Genomic DNA, 23511 nt, shown 5'->3' on the forward strand with positions numbered 1-23511 from the left:
AGCATTTACACTGAATTTAACAACTATTAACACTGCATTTAAACTGTATTAAGTTTTATAAATAATCTAGAGATTATTTAAATTACACATGGGAATGTGTGTAGGTTCTGTATAAATATTATGCCATTTCATATAAGGGACTTGAGAATCTTCAGATTTCTGTACAGGGGGTTCTAGAACCAATCTCCTGCAGGTGCTGAGGGATACTGTACTTGGAAAGTCATTAAAAATGCTGGAAGATATAAAATACATCCCTTTAAAGGCATACAACTCTTGGGAACCCCGTATCAATACTGAGGCCCCATTGTGAAACCAGAGCCCCAGAGCTCCCAAGTGGTGAAGAAAGCAAGGCGAGAGGTGTCATCACTTCGTCTTGCTGCCCTCCTCTCATCCTCCCTGCAGAGGATGACCTCTTTACCTGTCTGACCTCACCCCTCGTGTCCGTTTCACTCACTGTTTCAGCCACGACAGACCCTCACTGCTCTTCACACACTCAGGTTTGCTCCTGCCTCAGGAGCTTTGTTCCCTCTCCCCAGAACCCTCTTTTCCTGGTTATCATCAAGGCCTGCTTCTTCATCTCCCCCAGTTTCTTTCTCAAATATCACATTCTCACTGATGCCTTTTCTAACCAAGTGTCTAAGATCACAGTCCTCATCTATCTGCATGAAAGGAGGCACTTCTGTCTTGTTTGCCGCTGCTTCCTCTGTGCCTGGCACAAAGAAAGTGTGCAATATAAATACCTGTGTAATGAACACATGAACTACAAGTCAGTTTCCTTCTTTCACTTATATATTTGCACTGAAAAAGTAATTTTATTTAAAACGAGTGACAGATGTTTGTAAAAAGAAGTTAACATTTGTGACTTTCTAATAAATAGAAAACCTAGTTAGGGGATTGCCTATACTTCTTTAATATGAACTACATGTTTTGCTTGCAAATGAGTCTAAGGCTCAGTATCAGTTAGGATACCAGATTTTTAGGACAAATAAAACTGAGGTAGACAAAACCAAAGAGAACTCACAGCCACAACTCATGTAGCCTGGCCTTTAACAGGAACATTGGAATTAACACACCAATGGAGATGTCCCTAGACTCGAAAAGATAAAGACAGCAGGACTCATATGGTCTACCTGTAAAAAATGCTGTGGGATGTCAAAGCTTTATATGATGAACAAATCCAATGTGGGAAACCATATTTTTCCTGAATTCATTTTGGCTGGACTGATAGTTCAAGACTTACACAAAGGAATCCCCACGGAGCACTTGATTAAGATCATATTTCTCATTTTAGACAACATTCCAGTTCATACACAAAGTAAACTCTACATTTTCTATAAATCCAGAGGGGTGAAAATCCCACCTGAACTGTCAACTGGCTTGTTCAAAAATTCCTAGCTACTGCAAGTGTCCCACATCCCTCTCCACTCCCTTCCCTGAGTGTCCCCATTCTATGCATGCTCAGTTGCTCAGTCATGTCTGACTCTTTTGCAACCCCATGGACTGTAACCCAACAGGCTCCTCTGTCCATGGAATTTTCCAGGCAAGAATACTGGGGTGGCTAGCCCTTTCCTACTCCAGGGGATCTTCCCAACCCAGGGATCGAATCTGCATCTCTTGCGTCTCCTGCACTGGCAAAGTGGGTTCTTTACCACTGCGCCATCTGGGAATTCTAGTTACAAGGTAATAGAGCAGTGACTACTGGTAGAAGAGGTCCCTAGGGGCTTTTATGCTGAAAAGATCCTAACAGTTTTTACATCAAGCAAGGTAATACTATTGCCATCTTATAACTCCCAAAGAGACAATAACGCAGAAGGGAAAGGGAGGTGGCCTGCCTAAGGAACCAGGAAAGAAACAAGTAAAGCAAATGTCCTAGGAGTGGCAACTTTTTCCACCTAAAAGCTTCCTGGTGAGAAGAACAACCTGCTGTACATTCCTCTCTGATGCTGGCTCTGTACATAATTGTGCTCTGTACTTCAGAGAAGGGCTAATAGCACCTTTCAGGCCATGCTGGAAGCAATAACCACATGGGATGACAACCAACTGGGTACAGTATTTCACACACTGACTGCTTCTGATCTTCACAAGAACTCTTGTGAAGGTGGGTGGTAATTCCATCTTACAGATGGGCAAACTGAGGCTTACAGATGTTAGAGATTTGCTTGACATCACACAGATAATAAGAAGCAGAGTCATTTTCTAAACCCACATTTTCTGATTCTATGCCCCATAATAAGCAGTGTCAAGAGCACTAGTTAATACTCACAACTTACTTCTCTAACAGTGAGATTATGAGGGTGAACCACCTGAAGTAAGGGGCAGAGTCACTAATGAATACAGACAGGACAGGACTCATGTACACCCTGCCTGCCCCAGAGCACAGTCAGCAACTGCAGTTCCTAGACACAGGCAGCAGGGTCTGTCAATCAGTGAGCATATCCCAAACCTGACTTGAACTCAGGGAGCGTCAGAAGCATGTTTTCGCCCCTCAAGGGGTGGGACAGTGGAACTAGTACTCTATCTCAAGTTTGAAACAGTCAAGCGTTTGAGCACTGAATTCAGGGCTTTCTTCAACCACAGTCCTAGGCTCAGCTGCCAAGCACAGGTCCTTGCCTAGTCAGTCAAGTTCATCGATGTTAGACCACAGATTCTTTCCCCAAGGACAAATGCTAAAGAGTGTCTCTGGGCCTTGCTGATAAAATCTTTAAAAGCCAACACAGGGGAAAAAATGCCTAACTATTCCATTTGAATTGGTGAATATCCTGAGAGAGAGGGACCACGGCAGTACATAAATTCCAGAAACAACAAATACTGTTCTGTGGAAAGAGCAAAATGTTAAGTCTGCAGGCCTACATTTGGCAATCACATTTTAGGATTTACTTTTATGTCAGCAGTTTGAAACCCAGAATACAACATAGATTCTAAAACCTATCAACAGCACTTAGTTTCCAGTTTAGACTCTGAAAGCCTGTTTAGCCCATTATACACAAAAACATGGTAGTGTTCCAGCTATCCTAATCACATTTCAATGGGGAAAGTCAAGCCAAAATTCCAAACCACATCAAGAAATATTTCCCCTTCTCAGCTCAGATGGTCCACACTGGTCCCAGAAAAGCAGAAGGGACCAGCTAAGTGCCACTGCACCCAGTGGATTACTGAACTCCAAGTCCTCAGGGTTAGTTCATCCTTCTCTAGTTGTCCTGTCCTGGGGAACAAGGGCACTGGCCCATTGGGTCAGAGGGGAAGTGGCCCTGGAGGCCTAGCTCTGTCTCCTCCAGCACTTGGAGGCACGGTCTGAAGAAGAGCTCAGTAATGTTCATGTTAAAATAAGAGGCTTTGGCTTCATTTTTCAAACCACTCTTGCCTGAAATTCTAAATAAAGCTAATGATGGTTGTGCCATTATAGGATGATAGCTGTAACAGTCTGGGCCTGTTCAACTGTTTCAGACAAGGCAGAGTCTCTAAGTGCTCTCTTGCCACATCTCTGCCCAGCAGCAATCAAGCACACAGGGAGTTGAACTTGGTTCTTCACATAAAACAAACAAAAGTCACAGCTGTGTATCTGTGCATGTACACACAGTAGTCTGGAATGGCACACACCAACCCAGTTAACAGTGGTCTCTTCCGGGAAAAGGAATGAGATGGGAAAGTCGAGCAGTAGTGTTAAATTTTACTGCTTGAGTTTCTCTTGAGAAGTACAATTTTTTTCAAAATATGCTTTATATATGATTTACATGTATAATATTAAAAAATACTTTAAACTTTGCCAAGCCACTTTTAAAAACACTTCAAAATCATGCTTTCTCTGAATATATGCCATGACCATAGGAAAAAAATCAGAAAATAAAAATATATTTGGATAGGTTCAAAACAGAATGACCCAAGGAAGATATTACACACGTATACATTTATACCAGCAGACTCAGCAATAGGCCAAATCGAGTCCAATAGACAAGTCTACAAGGGAAAACTGGTTATCACATTTTTAAAGGGTTATTTTTAAAAAACCCAAAAAACAAAGAATTTGTGACAGAGACAAATGTGGCCCACACAGCCTAAAATTTACTATTTGCCCTCTACAGAAAAAATGTGAAGATGCCTAATGCCTGATTTAAACCAAGACTATTATTTCTTCTCAAATATAATTTTAAATTCCTCTTGGAGGATTTTCCCAGTGGTTCAGTGGTTAAGCATCCACAATGCAGGAGACATGCGTTCGATCCCCAGGTCCAAAAAGATCTCACATGCCGTGGAGTAACTAAGTCCATGTGCCACAACTACTGAGCCCACACGCCTAGAGCCCACGCTCCACAACAAGAGAAGACACTGCAATGAGAAGTCGGCGCACTGCAGCTAGAGAGCAGCCCCCACTCGCCACAGCTGGAGAAAACCTGTGCAGCAATGAAGACCCAGCACAGCCAAAAATAAAACAAAACAATTCCTCTTGGAAATGCTTTCCAAATCACAATATGCCTTTCAAACACAATAAAAGTGAGTCATAACACTTAATAGCTTAGCTTTTGTTCCCCCCAAACCCACAACATTATAAATTAGCTTATTCAGCCACTGCAATCATCAGATTTGGTTCAGAAGACTGGTGATTTCCGAAAATCAAATACAACCCCGGGATGCTGAAAAAACATTCTCCCTCCTAGCATCCAGAAACCTAACCTCTGATGTGTTGCTAAAATGTACAAGGACACACGGAAAAATCAAACTCAGAAGAACTCTCTGAGCAACTAAAAATAATTTTAAAAATCTAGCAGTGAAGCGAATTTACCAGATGACAGTTTAACAATTATTTTCTAAATGAAGGAAGGAAAAACATCACCTTTATTCTGAATGAAATTCATATTCCAATTTTATAATCTAAAGCCCTGAAAAGGGGAGAATATTTCATTTTGACTATCAAAGACCTAAGAAATGTCCTAAATAAGAAGCAAATGTATCCTAATATGAACAACTGTAAATTCAGAACTGGAAAAATACCTTTATCCTGTAAACATGTGTAGAACTTGCTACATTAAACCAACGGGTCTATATAATGACAATTCACAAATAAATCTTTATAATCACATTTAGAATTCTCAGTCCCTACTGTGTACTTTATCCCCTGGAGAAGGAAATGGCAACCCACTCCAGTATCCTTGCCTGGGAGATCCCATGGACAGAGGAGCCTGGCGGTCTACAATCCATGGGGTCGCAAGAGTCGGACACGACCGAATGACTATCACATCACATCACATCACTGTAACAGCATGTTACTTGGAAATTAAGTTCCAAGTTGAAAATTTAAAGAAAATCTAGGCTGATTCATTTAATAATCTTTTATCCTACTTAATTTTAAATGAAAGCAATTAAAAACCTGGCATGCAAAAAAAATTTTTTTTCACAAGAACACAGTATCAATGGAAAGAGGACGAAGACCATCATTTCAGTGATTTGAGAAAAAACAAAAACAACATTCTCACTTACCTCTGGAATACACTTTCCAACCCAAGTATGACAGAGAAGATACTCTACCTCAATGTCCTGGAGACTGAATTCCTTCTGATCTGTCAAGTTCGCAGCCCCAGCACTAAGTTCCATCAGCATCTTGGCAATCTCGGGCTTGATGGCTGAAGTCAGCCGACTGGCTGCTTCCATGACGTGCTCCTGCACATCTTTGAGCTGCATGGCTGCCTTGGAGTAGTGAGAGTTCCTGAACACAGTGCTGAAGAGATCTGTGAGGAAAGTACTGGCACGGCAGAAGACGTTGAGGGCGTCCAGGTACTTGGAGATGCCCTGCTGGATGTCGGCAATGGGAGTGGAGTGGGGCATGGCGTGGTGGCAGCTGCCTGCAGCGGTCAGACTGCCCAGGGGGGTGGTGGTGGCCGTAGATGCCAGGGGAGCACTCAGTGCTCGGCCCAGCTCGGGCATTGGGTACTGCTGGTGCTGCTGCACCTTCTGCTTGGACCCGCCAAGCAGGAAGCGCCGCTTGTAGTCCATTTTACTGTCCTGGGCACTGCAGCAATACATGCGGGAAGGGGACTGTCCCAGTGACCGGGAGAGGGTCAGGGTTCCAATTCCTTTTTCTTTCTTCCTAAAACCGTGGCTAGGTATAAAAATAGTGGAGTTCTGCAAATCTAAGTTTTAAAAAAGGCATTTCCATGAGGCAGGTGACCATGTGATCCAATGTCGACGTGAAAAGGACAAGAAGTTTATATAGTTAATATTTTCAGTGGAAGCAGGACCTCTGACAAAAAATAAGTGTGTCCAAAATGCTATATAAGAACTGTTAGCATTCCACCCTCTTAATAAAAAGATATGGTTGCTGAGAAAAATGTTTACTGAGAACTGCTTTGCAAGAATATTTTGATACTTGTATTTACAATGGCAGAAAAATAACTTAACTTTAAAAAATGTAATATAATGTATCTTCAATATACCAGAAAAGTGAGAACCCAAAAACCCACAAGCTGATCAACAGCAATTTAAAAAGCAGTACAGAATCACTTCACACTAAGTCCTTAGGAAGGAAGATCAAATCTGCAGAATTTTGACAGAGCCTGCCTGCCAAATCCATTTACCTGTAAAGCTTCTTCTAAATGCGAAAAATTTCCAAATTTCCTTTAATATTTTCTGAAAACAAGTTTTTTTTCCTTCAAAAAAAAGGCATTTGTTATTATAAGTCTTCTTCTTTCCTTTTGTTTGCTGAGGTAGCGGTTTCCTTGTAACATTAATAAGAGGTGCTTCCAGACTGGGTTGGCCCTCAATTGTAAAGTCTGAAGCAAGAATGCACAGATGTACTTGTAAGGCTTCTAAGTCATTTCCTGTGAGGGGGGAAAATAAGATAGAATTAGGAGAGTTATAGGACAGTGAGTAATTCTAGAACATTAACTCCTGAAACGCTATCATCCACAAAGATGGGCTCCAAATGAATAAGAAATGTTATAAAAGAGTAGAACTACGATATGATGATGGTTAGAAAATTCCTCAAGTTGTAGTACAAAAATAACACAACAAAAAAGTTTGATTCCACACAAACCGCTTCAAAGTTCATGCTGACAAGTGACACATCGCGCGGGGCCTGGACTAATGTTTGTGTTTGGCATTCCCTTGTTTTTTCCTCAAAGAGCTCACAAATCCACAAGAGGATTATGAGAGTACCCGACTGGGACTGTTGACAAGTACAGCACTCACAAAACCTTAAGGGGGATTGGGAAATGGAGCGATGAGCAAAAGACTGAGAAATCAAGGTTGTTATGAGGAAAATGTTACTCTACCTTAAGGAGATAGGCCATGATTGTACGCCAGGTTTTGATAAGTGAAAGAGTGATGGCCAGGGCTCATCAGGTGAAAGGACTACCACAGCAAAGACCCTGAAGCAGGATGACTTTAGGTCTGTTCAGGATACCCAGGTCGGCCGAAGTGCAGCATCAGAAAGACAGAGTCTGGAGAAGTGAGTGGCTGGCAGGTTTGCTTCTCATCCTCATCCAGTACCAATTTCCCCTCTAGATGATCGAAGGAAAGTCTAGGAGGCTGTGCTAGTTCCTACACCCTGGGGAGGCTTCTACACAACCCCTGGCTCTAGATAGGTGCAAAAAGCAAGGTCTAAATATCTCTGGTTGTCATTTCTGAACCTACAATAGTGAAGCAGTGTGATTCTCCCTCCACAGCTCATTAGGTTTACACTTGCCTTAACGATCTGCTCTCTCAAACAAAAATAGTTCAAATATATTTTATTGAATGACATATGTAGTCTACATGATGTCTGTATATAGTTTGGTATGTCAAGGCTGTATATTGTCACCCTGCTTATTTAACTTATATGCAGAGTACATCATGAGAAATGCTGGGCTGGAAGAAACACAAGCTGGAATCAAGATTGCTGGGAGAAATATCAATAACCTCAGATATGCAGATGACACCACCCTTATGGCAGAAAGTGAAGAGGAACTAAAAAGCCTCTTGATGAAAGTGAAAGAGGAAAGTAAAAAAGTTGGGTTAAAACTCAACATTCAGAAAATGAAGATCATGGCATCTGGTCCCATCACTTCATGGGAAACAGATGGGGAAACAGTGGAAACAGTGTCAGACTTTATTTTGGGGGGCTCCAAAATCACTGCAGATGGTGACTGCAGACATGAAATTAAAAGACCCTTACTCCTTGGAAGAAAAGTTACGACCAACCTAGATAGCATATTGAAAAGCAGGGACATTACTTTGCCAACAAAGGTCCATCTAGTCAAGGCTATGGTTTTTCCAGTGGTCATGTATGGATGTGAGAGTTGGACTGTAAAGAAAGCTGAGCGCCAAAGAATTGACGCTTTTGAACTGTGGTGTTCTCTTGAAGTCCATTCTGAAGGAGATCAGCCCTGGGATTTCTTTGGAGGGAATGATGCTAAAGCTGAAACTCCAGTACTTTGGCCACCTCATGCGAAGAGTTGACGCATTAGAAAAGACTCTGATGCTGGGAGGGATTGGGGGCAGGAGGAGAAGGGGACGACAGAGGATGAGATGGCTGGATGGCATCACTGACTTGATGGACGTGAGTCTGAGTGAACTCCGGGAGTTGGTGATGGACAGGGAGGCCTGGCGTGCTGCAATTCATGGGGTTGCAAAGAGTCAGACACGACTGAGCGACTGAACTGAACTACTTATTGATAACTAGATTTTCTTTCTTTCCACTTTGCTTTTTTGGTAGATAAAAATAAATATGTCATACCATGACATCACCGATTCAATGCACATGAGTTTGAACAAATTTCAGGAGACAGTGGAGGACACGGAAGCCTGGTGTGCTGCAGTTCATGGGGTCACAGAATCAGACATGATTGAGTGACTAAATAACAACCATCTTTTCATTCATTATATAGCCAATTACCATGCCTTCTTTATGATTCTACAATTTCATTAGGAACCCAGGAAGGTAGACAGGTTGTAAGAGCAAGAGATGAGAAAAGTGTTGTGAATACAAACACATACTCTAAAAGTACAAGCCTAACCCGGCTAGCATATAAATCCAATTAAACTAGCACCGTTTGTAGCTCTGTGTTCAAGAGAATTTTGACTCTTAAAAACTCTCATAAACTTTTCAAGAAATGAGATATCAAACAGCTATATGTAAGAAATATGTTCCCAAATGTTCATTTTTCAAATTAATTACATACAATAAGGCAATCACATCTATCCCTACTCAAGTGTTCCACTGTTACCAGTGTGGCTGTACAAATTCAGAAGGACAAGAGAAACACTCAGCAGGAGTGCTGAAGGATGGAAGGCTGCTCACATAGAAACTGTGTGCTCTGTGAAGGAAAACTATCACCTTGAACTGGCCACAGTGAGTCTTGAAAAGCCCTAAGGAACACGCTTCTTTGTTGTGTGTTGCACACTGGTGCTCCTGGCTCTGAGAGTCCACCCCCATTCCTCTGCCAGATGATTCAAGAAGGTCAAGTAAGGCCCACACACTCAATTTTTTAATAAACATCATAAACATTAAACTTTTTCCCCTTTGCATGCTTTCAAAGTTTACGTAGATGAAACTAGTAATGCTTAAATATACTACTTCACCAAATTCATCTGCAAATTCAATGCAGTCTCTATCAAAATTTGAACCTTTTCCACAGAAACAGGCAAGTTGATCCTAAAATGCATATGGAAGTGCAAGAGACCCAAGACCTACCAAGTACTGAAACCAAGACGTCAGAGGACTCACACTTCCTAATTTGGAAACCTAGGTGTAAAGCTACAGTAATAAAGGCAGCAGAGCTCTAGGATAAGGAAAGACATATATATAAATGGAATGCGATTGAGAGTTTGGAATAAACCTAGACACCTATGCTCAGCTAATTTTAGACAAGGGCGCAAAACCATTCAGTTGAGAAAGAACAGTCTTTTCAATAAATGATGATGGGACAACTAGATATCCTCATGCAAAAAAAAAAAAAATATGAATAAGAACCCCTCTCTTATATTATAAACAAAAAGTAACTCAAAATGGGTCAAAGACCTCAATGTTAGAACTAAAAATTTTAAAGCTCTTAAAAGAAAATATAGGTGCAAATTTTTGTGATCTTAGATTAGGCAATGGTTTCTTGGACATGACATCTTAAAACACAAACAATAAAAGAAAAAATAGATAAGCTGGACTTCATCAAAACTAAAAATATTTGTGCATCAAAGGTTACTACCAAGGTGAAAAGACAACCCACAGCATGGGCAAAAATAATGGAAAATCATGTATCTGTTAAGGGTCTAGTATCCAGAATATAAAAAGAACTTTAAAAAAATTTTTTAAAAGACAAATAACCTAGTAAAATGTGGGCAAATTATATGAACAGATGCTTCTTGAAAGACATACAACTAGCCAATAAGCAAATCAAATGATGCCCAACATGGATAGTCACTAGGGAAAAACAAATAAATCACAGTAAGATATCACTTCACACATGCTAGCATGACTACAGTAAAAACAAGCAAAAAACAAAACAGAAAATAAGTGTGGGTGAGAATGTGGAGAAACCGGAACCCTCCTAAGTTGCTGGTAAGAATGTGAAATGATGCTGCAACTGTGAAAAACAGTTTGGCAGTGCCTCAAAACGTTAAACAGAGAGTTGCCATTGAGACCAGGCAATTCCACTCTTAAGCATATACCCAAGAAAACTGAAAAACATCAGTTCATTAAAAAAAAAAAAAATTACACATGAATGTCCATAGCATCATTATTCACAATAGCCCAAAAGTGGAACAACCCAAGTCTATCAACTGAAGAATGAATAAACAAAATGTGTTACAGCCATACAATGGATATTATTCAACCATAAAAAATGAATGAAACATTGATAAATGCTTGGAGAAGGAAATGGCAACCCACTCCAGTATTCTTGCCTGGAAAATTCCATGGACAGAGGGCCCTGGCAGGCTACAGTTCATGGGGTCGCAAAAAGTTGGCCACAACTCAGTGACTGAGCACACTGATAAACGCTACAGTGTGACTGAACCTCAAAGACATTATGGTAAGAGAAAGAAGCCAGAGACAGAAGGCCAGATAATGTGAGATTCCACTAACACGAAACAGTCATATAAATCAAATGCAGAGAGACAGAAAAAAGTAGATCAGTAGTTGCCAGGACCGAAGGAGAGGAAGGAAATGGGGAGTGGTTATCAATTAATACAGTTTTTTTTTTTTTTTTTTTGAGATGATAAAGACATTCTAGAATTAGATGGTGGTGATGGTTGCACAACTATACCTCAAGTTTAAAAAAATCATTAAAAAGGAAAAAAGAATTAAAGAAAAATATGAGAATGATGTCTCAGCAAATTCAGAATACTAATAAAAGCTACTAAAAAAAAAAAACAGAACCAAACAAATTCTGGAGTTGAAAAATATAATAACTGATATAAAAAAATTAAGGGCTTAACAGCAGATATAAACAGGAATCAGTGAAATTAAAGATTAACCAATTGAGATTATCTAGACTGAGAAACAGGAAGATAAAACTCTCAGAGACTGTGGGACACCACCAAGAATACCAGCATCACAGAAGAAGAGAGGGAGAAAGGCACAAAAAAAGTATTTGAAGAAATCAGTTCAGTTCAGGCGCTCAGCCGTGTCTGACTCTCTGCGACCCTGTGGACTGCAGGCTTCCCTGTCCATCACCAACTCCCAGAGCTTGCTCAAACTCATGTTCATCAAGTCGGTGATGCCATCCCACCATCTCATCCTCTGTCATGCCCTTCTCCTCCTGCCTTCAATCTTTCCCTGCATCAGGGTCTTTTCCAATAAGTTCTTCGCATCAGGTGGCCAAAATATTGGCGTTTCAGCTTCAGCATCAGTCCTTCCAACGAATATTCAGGACTGATTTCCTTTAGGATTGACTGATTTGATCTCCTTGCAGTCCAAGGGACTCTCAAGAGTCTTCTCCAACATCACAGTTCAAAAGTATCAATTCTTCGGTGCTCAGCTTTCTTTATAGTCCAACTCTCACATCCAGACAGGACTACAGGAAAAACCATAGTTTTGACTAGATAGACCTTTGTTGGCAAAGTAATGGCTCTGCTTTTCAATATGCTGTCTAGGTTGGTCATAGCTTTTCTTCCAAGGAGCAAGCATCTTTTAATTTCATGGTTGCAGTCACTGTCTGAAGTGATTGTGGAGCCCCCAAAATAAAATCTCTCACTGTTTCCATGTTTTCCCCATCTATTTGCCACAAAGTGATGGGAGCGGATGCCATGATCTTAGTTTTCTGAATGTTGAGTTTTAAGCCAGCTTTTTCACTCTCCTCTTTCACTTTGATCAAGAGGCTCTTCAGTTCTTCTTCACTTTCTGCCATAAGGGTGGTGTCATCTGCATGTATGAGGTTATTGAAATTTTTCCTGGGACTCTTGATTCCAGCTTGTGCTTCATCCAGCCCAGTGTTTCTCATGATGTACTCTGCATATAAGTTAAATAAGCAGGGTGACAATATATAGTCTTGATGTACTCCTTTCCCGATTTGGAACCAGTCCGTTGTTCCATGTCCAGTTAGTTCTAACTGTTACTTCTTGACCTGCATACACAGATTTCTCAGGAAGGAGGTAAGGTGGTCATGTATTCCCATCTCTTTCAGAATGTTCCACAGTTTGTTGTGATCCACACAGTCAAAGGCTTTGGCGTAGTCAATAAAGCAGATGTTTTGCTGGAACTCTCTTGCTTTTTCTATGACCTAATGGATGTTGGCAATGTGATCTCTGGTTCCTCTGCCTTTTCTAAATCCGGCTTGAACATCTGGAAGTTGACAGTTCACATACTGTTGAAGCTTGGCTTGGAGAATTTTGAGCATTACTTTGCTAGCGTGTGAGATGAGTGCAATTGTGCGGTAGTTTGAGCATTCTTTGGCATTGCCTTTCTTTGGGATTGTAATGAAAACTCACCTTTTCCAGTCTTGTGGCTACTGATGAGTTTTCCAAATTTGCTGGCATATTGAGTGCGGCACTTTCATAGCATCATCTTTTAGGATTTGAAATAGCTCAACTGGAGTTCCATCACCTCCACTGGCTTTCTTTGTAGTGATGCTTCCTAAGACCCACTTGACTTCCCATTCCAGGATGTCTGGCTCTAGGTGGGTGATCACACCATTGTGATTATCTGGGTCATGAAGATCTTTTTTATATACTTCTGTGTATTCTTGCCACCTCTTCTTACTATCTTCTGCTTCTGTTAGGTCCATACCATTTCTGTCCTTTATTGTTCCCATTTTTGCATGAAATATTCCCTTGGTGTCTCTAATTTTCTTGAAGAGATCTCTAGTCTTTCCCATTCTATTGTTTTCCTCTATTTCTTTGCATTGATCACTGAGGAAGGCTTTCTTATCTCTCCTTGCTATTCTTTGGAACTCTAAATTCAAATGGGTATATCTTTCCTTTCCTCCTTTACCTTTAGCTTCTCTTCTTTTTTCAGCTATTTGTAAGGCCTCCTCAGACAACTGTTTTGCATTTATTTTTCTTGGGGATGGTCTTGATCACTGCCTCCTGTACAATGTCACAAACCTATGTCCATAGTTCTTCAGGCACTCTGTCTATCAGATCTAATCCCTTGAATCTATTTGTCACTTCCACAGTATAATTATAAGGAATTTGATTTAGACCATACCTGAATGGTCTAATGGTTTTTCCCTACTTTCTTCAATTTAAGTCTGAATTTGAAGAAATAAAGTTCCCAAATTTCTCAAATTTGATGAAAAGCACATGAATCTATACATTTATGAAGCTCAACAAACTCCAAGTAGGATAAACTAAAAAAAGAATTCAGTGTAGACACATTATAATGCAATGTCGAAAGCTAAAGAGAGACTCTTGAAAGCAACAAGAGAAAAACAACTCATTACATAAGTTGACTCTGTAGTTATGTAAGGTTGCTATGAACACTGAATTAGCAAATATTAAATCAGTACTCTTAGAAGACATACATGCAAAGTTAAGATCCCATAAATGTCTGGTGAAAACATTGTCACCAACCAATTAACATATAACCTTGTCTTATGTTTCTATTTACAGATACCTTAGTTAACATATATTGTTGATTCATTAACACTGAACTCACAGGCAATAGCAATATAACTCATACCTAATCAAGCTCATCAAACACATGGATTTTCTCTGTTAGGTACATCACAGCCTTCCTGGACTTAGGAACACTAGAGAGCATTTCAGCAATATACTTAGGGGCCATTTTAAACAGTGAAACTGCCAACAAAAAGTATAAAAATGCAAAAAATGTGGCACTTAAGAGACTATGAAAAGAATACTTGCTTATAGTCTGAGAGCTGAAATGAGAAGGCAGACCATCACCCTGTTCAACCCCAGCTGGGGGTGTGCATGTTGGGCAATTCAAATTTTTTGCCACTTTGCACATGTCTACAACTGACCACAAGAGCTCTGCAAGTATTTATTTTATGTTGCAAATAAATTGTAGCCACTAAGCTAATCTGCAAACACAGGATCTGAGATTTGTGAGCATCTATGTGAGGATCAACTATGTACATAATACTACTTCAAACACTTGTATTCCCAACATAATGGGGTACTCCTCTTCTTAAAAATAAACAAAAACATCAATCTATGAAACAAATAATCAGAGGGTTACTGACCATCTTAAAAGATACATAGAAGCTCCTTTAAGTAGTGAACTCCAGGATATATTTAATGTAACAATTCAACTACTTCATTTTGGACAACCTTTCAGGATTTCATTGTGATTTTAAAAGGCTCAAGCTTATTTATTTAAGGTATAATCCATCTGACAAATTAGAAGTACATAATTTATAAAGACAAATTTATGCTTTAAGAGAACAAGTATAGACTTGCCTGGTGGTGCAGTGGGTAAGAATCCATTTGCCAGTGCAGGGGACACAAGTTCGATCCCTGGTCCAGGAAAATTCCCATGCTGCAGAGCAACTAAGCCCATGCACCACAAATATTGAATCCATGCTCTAGGGCCCGTGAGCTGCAAATACTGAGTCTGTGTGCCACAACTGCTTAAGCCCACGTGCCTAGAGCCTGTGCTCCACAAGAGAAGCCACCACAATGAGAAGCCCGAGCATCACAACTAGAGAGATCCCCGACTTGCCACAAATAGAGAAAATCCAAGAAAAGCAACGGAGACCCAGCAGAGCCAAGAAATAAATTAATTTTTTAAAAAGAGAGACAACAATTACATTTGGAGAATCATCTACTCCCTTTTTCCCTCTTCTAGAATCCATTATTTTAAACATAAAATCTGTAAACACTAAGCAAGCAGAGAAATTGTTATTGTTCATTACACTTTTTATTTTAGTGCTAAGCTCATGGTGAATATTTTTATAAAAATGCCAGTAGATATTACAACTGCTTAAAGAACAACTTAACAAGTTAAAATACACATTAATATCTCACTGACTGGTTTGCATATAGCTGCTTCATCAAAGATGATTACTTTAATCAAAAAGACACACAATAACAAGTGTTGGTGAGAATGTAGAGAAACTGGAACCCTCATACATTCCTGGTAGGATTGTAAAAAGTATAGCACTTTGGGAAACAGTTTGGCAGCTCCTCAAAATAACTACAGTGTTACCACATGACCCAGCAATTCCACTCCAATGTATATATTCAAGAGAGGAAAAATATAAATTCACACAAAAACCTACACATTGATGTTCACAGCAGAATTATTCAAAATAATCAAAAAAAAAAAAAGAAACAACACAAATCTCTTATCAACTGATTCATGAACAAATAAAATGTGGCATATACAATGGAACATTAAATATGTATTATGCACATATAAAGGAATGAAGTACTGATACATGCTATTATAAAACATGGACAGATTTTGAAAACACTGTACTAAGTGCAAGAGAAGCCAGACACAAGAAGCTACGTATTATATACCCTGACTGATACGTAATGCCCAGAATAGGAAGATCCATAGAAACAAGTAGATTTATGCAATGGAGAGTCACTGCTAATGAGTACAGGGTTTCTTTTCAGGGTAATAACAAGGTTTTGAAGTTAGATAGTGTGACTGCTGAACAACTCTGAATATACTATAACACATATGGTATGTGAATTATATCTCAACAAGGCTGTTATTTTCCCTATGTAACTTCTCATTTAACAGCAAAAGGTACATAATAAAAAATAAGTTTGGGGGACTGCCCTTGCAGTCCAGTGATTAAGACTCCAAGCTCAGGACTTCCCTGGTGGCTGTGATAAAGAATCCACATGCCAATGCAGGAGACATGGGTTTGATCCTTGATCCAGGAAGATCCCACACGCCTTGGAGCAACAAAGCCTCTGCACCACAACTACTGAGCATGCGCTCTAGAGCCCAGGAGCCACAACTGCTAAGCCCATGTGCCCTACAGCCTGTGCTCCTCAACAAGAGAAGCCACTGCCATGAGAAGCCTGTGTATCACAGCTGGAGAGCAGCTCCCACTCTCCACAACTAGAGAAAAGCCCGTGCAGCAACAAAGTCTCAGTACAACCAAAAATAAATAAATAAATAAATAATTTTTTAAAGTGACAAAATCTACATTAAAAAAAAAGATTCCAAGCTCCCAATGCAGGCAGCATGGGTTCAATCCCTGGTCGGGGAACTAAGATCCTGCATGCCACAACAACAACAAAAAAAAAGTTTTCCAGGGATACCTTTCAATTCAGATGAAGGAAAAAGATCTCAAAGTACTAAATGTCCTGCACTAGACTGCATAGTACCTACATCTTTACTGCCAGAACTCTAAATGCATATGGAAGTGTTCTATTCAGCACTATCCTTGTTAAGCTATGCTACAGGAACAAATCCTGAAAGGAGTGGCCTAACCTAAGATGATTTATTTCTTGCTCACATAACATTCAGTGAGGGTCTGGCAGCCCTTCAGCTTGTAGGGACATCACTGGAACTTGTACTTTCCACAGTCACCTTAGCACAAGAAAAGAAACCCATATCCACTCTTCACTGCCTCCCAGTGTAAGTGACACACATCACTTCCCAATATAAGTGACACACATCACTTCCCAACATAAGTGGCACACATCACTTCCTTTTGGTCAGAATTAGTCACATGTGCTAATGTAACTGCAAGATAAACTGGGAAATGTAGGGGGACACATGGAATATTAGTTAAGCAATACAGCTGGCCAGTTGGCCACCCAGCACAGCTGTGGCTTGCAGTTTTTACCAGATGATGAAGAGCAATTCTGATTCCACAGAGTAGAGACTGTTTTGCAATTTGGTGTCCCTACAACTGCTGTCTAGAGGCCAGGTGACTCTCACATAGGCTGCTCTAGGACACGGCTCTCTGTTGTGTGTATGTATGCAGAGTTGGGAAGTAGAAGGAGGTGGGGAGGGAAAGGTCACAGATTCCTTTTAGAAACTGATGACAAAACACTCCATAGTCAAACATGTATCCAAAACACCAGAGTTTTCCTTCAGTTTTGGATTTGGAGTCCCAGGTGAAGAACCACCGGCCGTTCACACTCTCCGTGCTTCCCTTCCCTTCCCAACAGAAGAAGGCTACATAGAGCTGGAGGCAGCAGGTGACATCATCAAAACTGCATCTAGGGTTGGTCCAGCAGATACCAAACAGGGGAGGACAAAGGCTCAAGTTAACACATTCCAGGGAACCAGAGAGAAATACATACTGGACCCTTAGTGATTTTTTATTTTTGCTTACTTTTTAATTTGTTTGTTGGTTGTTCGTTGGCCATGCCATTTGGCTTGTGGGATCTTAGTTCCCCGACCAAGGATTGAACCTGTGCCCCCTACAGGGGAAGCACTGGGTTCCTAATCACTGAAGCACCAGGGAATCTCCATATTGGATCCTCTGAATCCATATCACAGCCTGTGCACCTATATTCTGAAGGTGTGGTCCTCAGGTCATGAGCATCATAATTGAATTGTTAAAGACCAAAGGTGCAGGACTTCCCTAGTAGTCCAGAGGTTAAGACTCCACGTGCCAAGGCAGGGGACACGGGTTCGATCCCTGGTTCAGGAAGATCCCACATGCCGAGGAGCAACTAAGCCCATGCACCGAAACTACTGAAGCCATGCACCCTAGAGCCCCTGCTCCCCAACAAGAGAAACCACCGCAACGAGAAAAGCCTGCTCACCACAACTAGAGAAAGCCCATGTGCAGCAGCAAAGCCCCAGCCCAGCCAAGAGAAAAAAAAGACCAAAGATGCATCTGTATTAGCATAAGGCTGTCTATATGTCACATCAGTGTTCAAGGAGTGGTTATAATGCCCACTGAACATGTTATTAAGAATGGCGAAAAAAAAAAAAAGAATGGAAAATTTTAAGCAATTTTTGATAAGATCCCATATTAACATTAACCTCGCTGGACTAGGTTGAAAGGAAAAAGCCAACCGTAGCTTAAGGACTTCCTTCTCTGACATAAGAATCAGAATATCCCTCTTAATGGAATGACTGTTAAAATGCTGATTCCTGGGGTACAATCCAAATCTAAAGAATCTATCTTTGGGATTAGGAGCAGAAAAAAATATGCATTTTTTACAAGATTCTCAAGTGGTTCTAGACATATATTATAATTTGAGAACAAAACTGGTCAGCTGAAAACCTGCTGAAAGTCACAAGGATGAGGACATCTGAAGATGCAGACTATATAAACACTACTTATGGCAACTTGTGTATTTCATCAACATTCCTATTCATTCAAAAACCCAGAAAGGGACTTCCACCTCCATGTGATAAATGATTCTATATATTAGAATCAAGGGGCTGGCTGGACAATTCAATGAAAACGTCTGCTTATATCATAATTGCTTCTAACAAAACCATTTTAGTCATAGTTAAGGTTGGGGTTCTTCACGAGACAGAACAAACAAGACCCTTAAGAAAATAAAAATTGGCTTCTACTTATTCTTAATAGATCTTGTGTTCCTGTGCTGATCTTTGCTATAATCAAAACTAGACAGTGTTGAATTCAAGGAAGTATCATGGAATTGAAATACCATTCAAGTCCTATCATTTTCAAATGGGACTTTGCCAGAAGTAATATGCAAACAAGGTGGTGACACGCATCTCAGGAGTCATCATCATGGCAGTCATCATAAGAGCCCTTCACAAAATGTTGCTGGAAGCTCGGTGATAGGCACGCATGAGGTTCATTGTGTTATCTGTTCTACTGTTGCACAAGATCATACATTTCTGTAAATTAAAAAGGGACTTCCCTGTTGACACAGTGAATAAGAATCCAACTGCCAATGCAACGGACATAGGTTCGATCCCTAGTCCAGGAAGATTTCACATGCCATGGAGCAACTAAGCTCGTGTGCCACAACTACTAAAGCCCGAGAGCCTAGAGCCTGTGCTCCACAACAAGAGAAGCCACTGCAATGAAAAACCCATGTACAGTATCAAAGAGTAGCCCCTGTACATCACAAATAGAGAAAGCCCACGTGCAGCAACAAAGACCCAGTAAAGCCAAAAGAAGTTTAAAATGCACACAAACATGTATGTAAGCATGGGGATATATCCCTTCCTTTTTTAAAGTATTCTCAGTGCTTGTCTTGCTGTTTTTTGAAAGCTTTCCCCCTCTATTTATCTCCCTGAAGGGCTAAAATATGTTCAATCCATTTAAGGACATTTCTGCTCCGTATTTTCTTGAAAAGAATTTTCACTGGGAAAATATTCACCATTTATGAATCCACTATTCATGCTACATGGAAATAAATATGCATTGTGAAAGACCTCAGAAGTTAGCTGCAGCCAAGACTTGTAAGATTTGTGTTGTAGTCATAAGTTTTAATGCTGCCTAAGATTCTCAAACACATAGTAGGAAAGGACATTTTAGTATATGTCACATCTTTTCAACACTACAATAATCTGCAAAAACTCTCAATAAATTAAAATTGAACTCAGACCTAACTACATCTTTTAAAACATTCCTTTCTGTAATCAAAGTCAGCAGCAATTTGTAATTCAACCAATAACACAGAACAGGCTGAAACTAGACAAAAGCTAAGTATAAAAGGGTTTTCCTTATGGCAGAAACCAAAACAATATTGTACAGCAATAATCCTCCAATTAAAAATAAACAAATTTTTTTTAAAAGGGTTTTCTTATACCCATAACTGATAACATTAAAAAAAAAGTGGTCATCCTGAGAAAACTTGAAGACCTTTCCTTCAGAGAATGCAGTGGAAAACAGTGGCCTTGGGGCAGACCAACTGGGTGGGATCCTGGCTCTGCCACTAACCAGCTATGTGACCTTGGGCAAGTTCCTTAATTTCTCCGTGCCTCAGTTTCATCGTCTGTAAAATAGGGATAATAACCATAACTACTGTTATTGAGTTAAATGAGTTTATACATAGAAAGCATGTAGAATAATGTCTGACACCTATTAACCACTAAATGTTTGATGATCCTATTATCATCATTCCAATAAGTGAAAATAAGTAGGCCTTATTATTCTGCTTGTCTGAGAAAAAGTTACTGACAAGAAAGGTCTTATAAAGTCACCCAATCCCTTAACTGAGTGGAAATCTCTGTATTCTAGGGTGGCTGGCGTCACGTTTCAATGATGTGAGAGTTATTATCTGTGAACACAGAGAACAATTTAAAATCCATTTCAGTCATTAAGCCATTAAGAGAAAGAGAGTGAAAAACAGTCCTACTGTCACAAATGGGGCTTCCCAGGTGGCACTTGTGATAAAGAACCCTCCTGCCAGTGCAGGAGACGAAAGAGACTCAGGTTCGATCCCCGGGTTGGAAAGATCCCCTGGAGGAGGGCATGGCATTCCACTCCAGTATTCTTGCCTGGAGAATCTCATGGACAGAGAAACCTGGCAGGCTACAGTCCATAGGGTCACACAGAGTCGGACACCACTGAAGTGACTTAGCACGCATGCAGCACTCAGCACGCATTGTCAGAAACAGTATGGCACAAAGTAGCTTCATTTCAAGATGGCAGGCTAAATAAAACAGGCACATGTACTTACCTGCCCACATTGCTCAAATCCCAAAGACATAACAGTAAAGATACTCACAAGGGAATCAACATAACAGTGATAAGAACAGCTGAGGGATACAGTCTATTTAAGTGCTGATCACTTTCTAGAAGACACAGAGGAAGGCAGAGGAAATTGTACGACAAGATAAACCAGAGCAGAGCTAGACATTTCACAGAACACGTAAAGCCAAAGGCAGGTGGAGAAGCAGAGCCCTCCTCCAGGAAGATGTGGATAAATGTCCAGCTTTGAATCAGCAGGAACAGTCAGGAGTGGGAAATAGCTTCATCTACCTGGTCTCCTCCTTATTTCTCACTCCTGGCCACTGAATCAGCCAACTCCTATTAGTGGTACAGAGAAGGGTTATTTCAAATTAAAACAGGATCTTGACTGTATCTCTCTGGTCAACAAAGGAGAAGAGAGACAAATATAAAATCAACGAAATAAAAGTCTTTTAATCCTTCTATTAAATTTGAATCATGATTTATCTTTTTCTTTCTAAAAAGTACACATTTACTTTACTTAAAAGACCTAAGTTCATATCCCAGTTGCAATTATCTCCCTTAATACCATTTCCTCCCACGACTAGAATGAGAACTCCTTATAGAAACGGCTGATTCTTGGGACTTCCTGGTGGTACAGTGGATGCCAATGCAGGGGACACAGGTTGGATCCCTGGTCCGGGAAGATTTCACATGCCATGGGGCACCCAGGCCCGTGGGCCGCAACTACTGAAGCCCATGTGCCTAGAGCCTGTGCACCACAAGAGAAGCCATTGCATGAGAAGCCCGTGCACTCCGATGAAGAGCAGCCCCCACTGGCCCGCAACTAGAGAAAAGCCCATGCGCAGCAATGAAGACCTAATGCAACCAGAGATAAGTAATAAATGATTTTTTTTTAAAAGAAAGGAATCGCTGATTCTAGATCTAGGGTCAAAAACTAAAAGATAAGCCCAGGAATTCTTATCTGGCCAGAAATTAGGGAACCCATTTAATACTACCAGCCCATGTCCTAGGATTCAGAGTCAACCTGAAAATTAAGCCCTATTAATGGCCAAAAGTGGTAGAATCTAAGAATTGAAAGAAAAACTCTTTTGGAGTAAAATTCCCTAAATATATAAAAACCAATGAGTTTGGACTTGGCAATGATTTCTTGCATATGACATCAAAAGCACAGGCAACAAAAGAAAAACTAGACTAATTTTACTTCATCAAAATTAAAACTTCTATACATCAAAGGACACAACTGGCAGAGATAACTTTGGGTAAAAAGATAATCCAAAGAACGCGAGAAAATATTTGTAAACCATATATCTGAAAAGGAAGTAAAACCCAGAATATAAAAAGAACTCATACAACTCAAAAACATACACGCAAACAAAACAACTGTCAAATGGGCAAAGGACGTGAATAGACATTTGTCAAAGAAATAAACAAATGATCAATAAACACATGAACGAATACTCAACATCACCAATCATTAGGGAAATGCAAAGCAAAACCAAAATGAATACCAGTTCATATGCATTAGAAAGACTACTATAAAAAGAAAAAATAACACAGAAAACAACATTTTGGCAAGGATATAGAAGCTGAAGCCCTATTCATTGCTGGTAGAAATGTAAAATGGTATAGTCACTTTGGAAAACAGGATGGCAGTTCCTCAAAAAATTAAACGTACATTAATAACTAATTACCATATGATCCAACAATTCTACTCCTGGGTATACACAGAAAAAAACTGAAAGCAGGGACTCAAACAGATATTTGTATACCAATGTTCATAGCAGAATTATGCATAATAGCAAAAAGGCTGAAACAAGCCAAATGTCCATCAATGGATGAATGGATAAACAAAATGTGGTATGATCATATAATGGAATATTATTCAACTTAAGAAGGAAGCAAATTCTGATACACACTTCAATACAGACCAAACTATTAATCCATGTGGCAACCTCTCTACTTGTCAGACTATAGATCTACAGAAACTTGGCAGTGGTTGCAACACCTGTAGTCTTAAGACAAAGTGATGTGCGGAAGGTAGAGACCATGGTAGAGGCTTTACTTTGGAAGTAAAGTCACAGCTAAATAACAGGATCATCAAGCACCCTGTTTCTCAAGCTCATGCCTGAGATGGGTAAAGAGTGCTAGTTATTTCTCTGGGGAGCCCGTCCTTCATCTTTTTCTGTTTATAGCATCTTTTACCACACACATACACACGCATGCTTTTCCCTCATTTCTCTACATGTTCATCTGTTCTTTTACAGTATCAGGTTTTACAACTTCATCTACCTTGTCCAAACTGATGATCAAAAATAGATGAACCCTTTGAAGAAGATATACAAATTACCAACAAGCAATGGAAAGATGGTTAACATCATTAGCTATCAGGGAAATGCAAATCAAAGCCATGAGATATCACTTTACAACTAGGATGACTATGATAAAAATACAATCAAAACAAGTGTTGGCAAGGATGTGAAGAAACTAGAATCTGTGGGAATATAAAATGGTGCAGACACTTTGGAAAACAGTCTGGCAG

General features: G+C 40.0%; 1 protein-coding gene across 2 annotated transcripts in view; it reads right to left on the reverse strand.

Annotated features, from left to right (window-relative positions):
- KIAA0355 (KIAA0355 ortholog) overlaps positions 1 to 23511 on the reverse strand; it is an 84867-nt gene that overhangs the window by 46176 nt on the left and 15180 nt on the right. For both annotated transcript variants that reach the window (XM_027515968.1, XM_027515969.1), the window contains exon 2: positions 5521 to 6809. In XM_027515968.1, the coding sequence (XP_027371769.1) occupies positions 5521 to 6015 (495 nt within the window). In that variant the 5' untranslated portion in view covers positions 6016 to 6809. The remainder of the gene's footprint in view (positions 1 to 5520; positions 6810 to 23511) is intronic.

Source organism: Bos indicus x Bos taurus, chromosome 18, assembly GCF_003369695.1.
Source record: "Bos indicus x Bos taurus breed Angus x Brahman F1 hybrid chromosome 18, Bos_hybrid_MaternalHap_v2.0, whole genome shotgun sequence".
Lineage (NCBI taxonomy): Eukaryota > Metazoa > Chordata > Mammalia > Artiodactyla > Bovidae > Bos > Bos indicus x Bos taurus.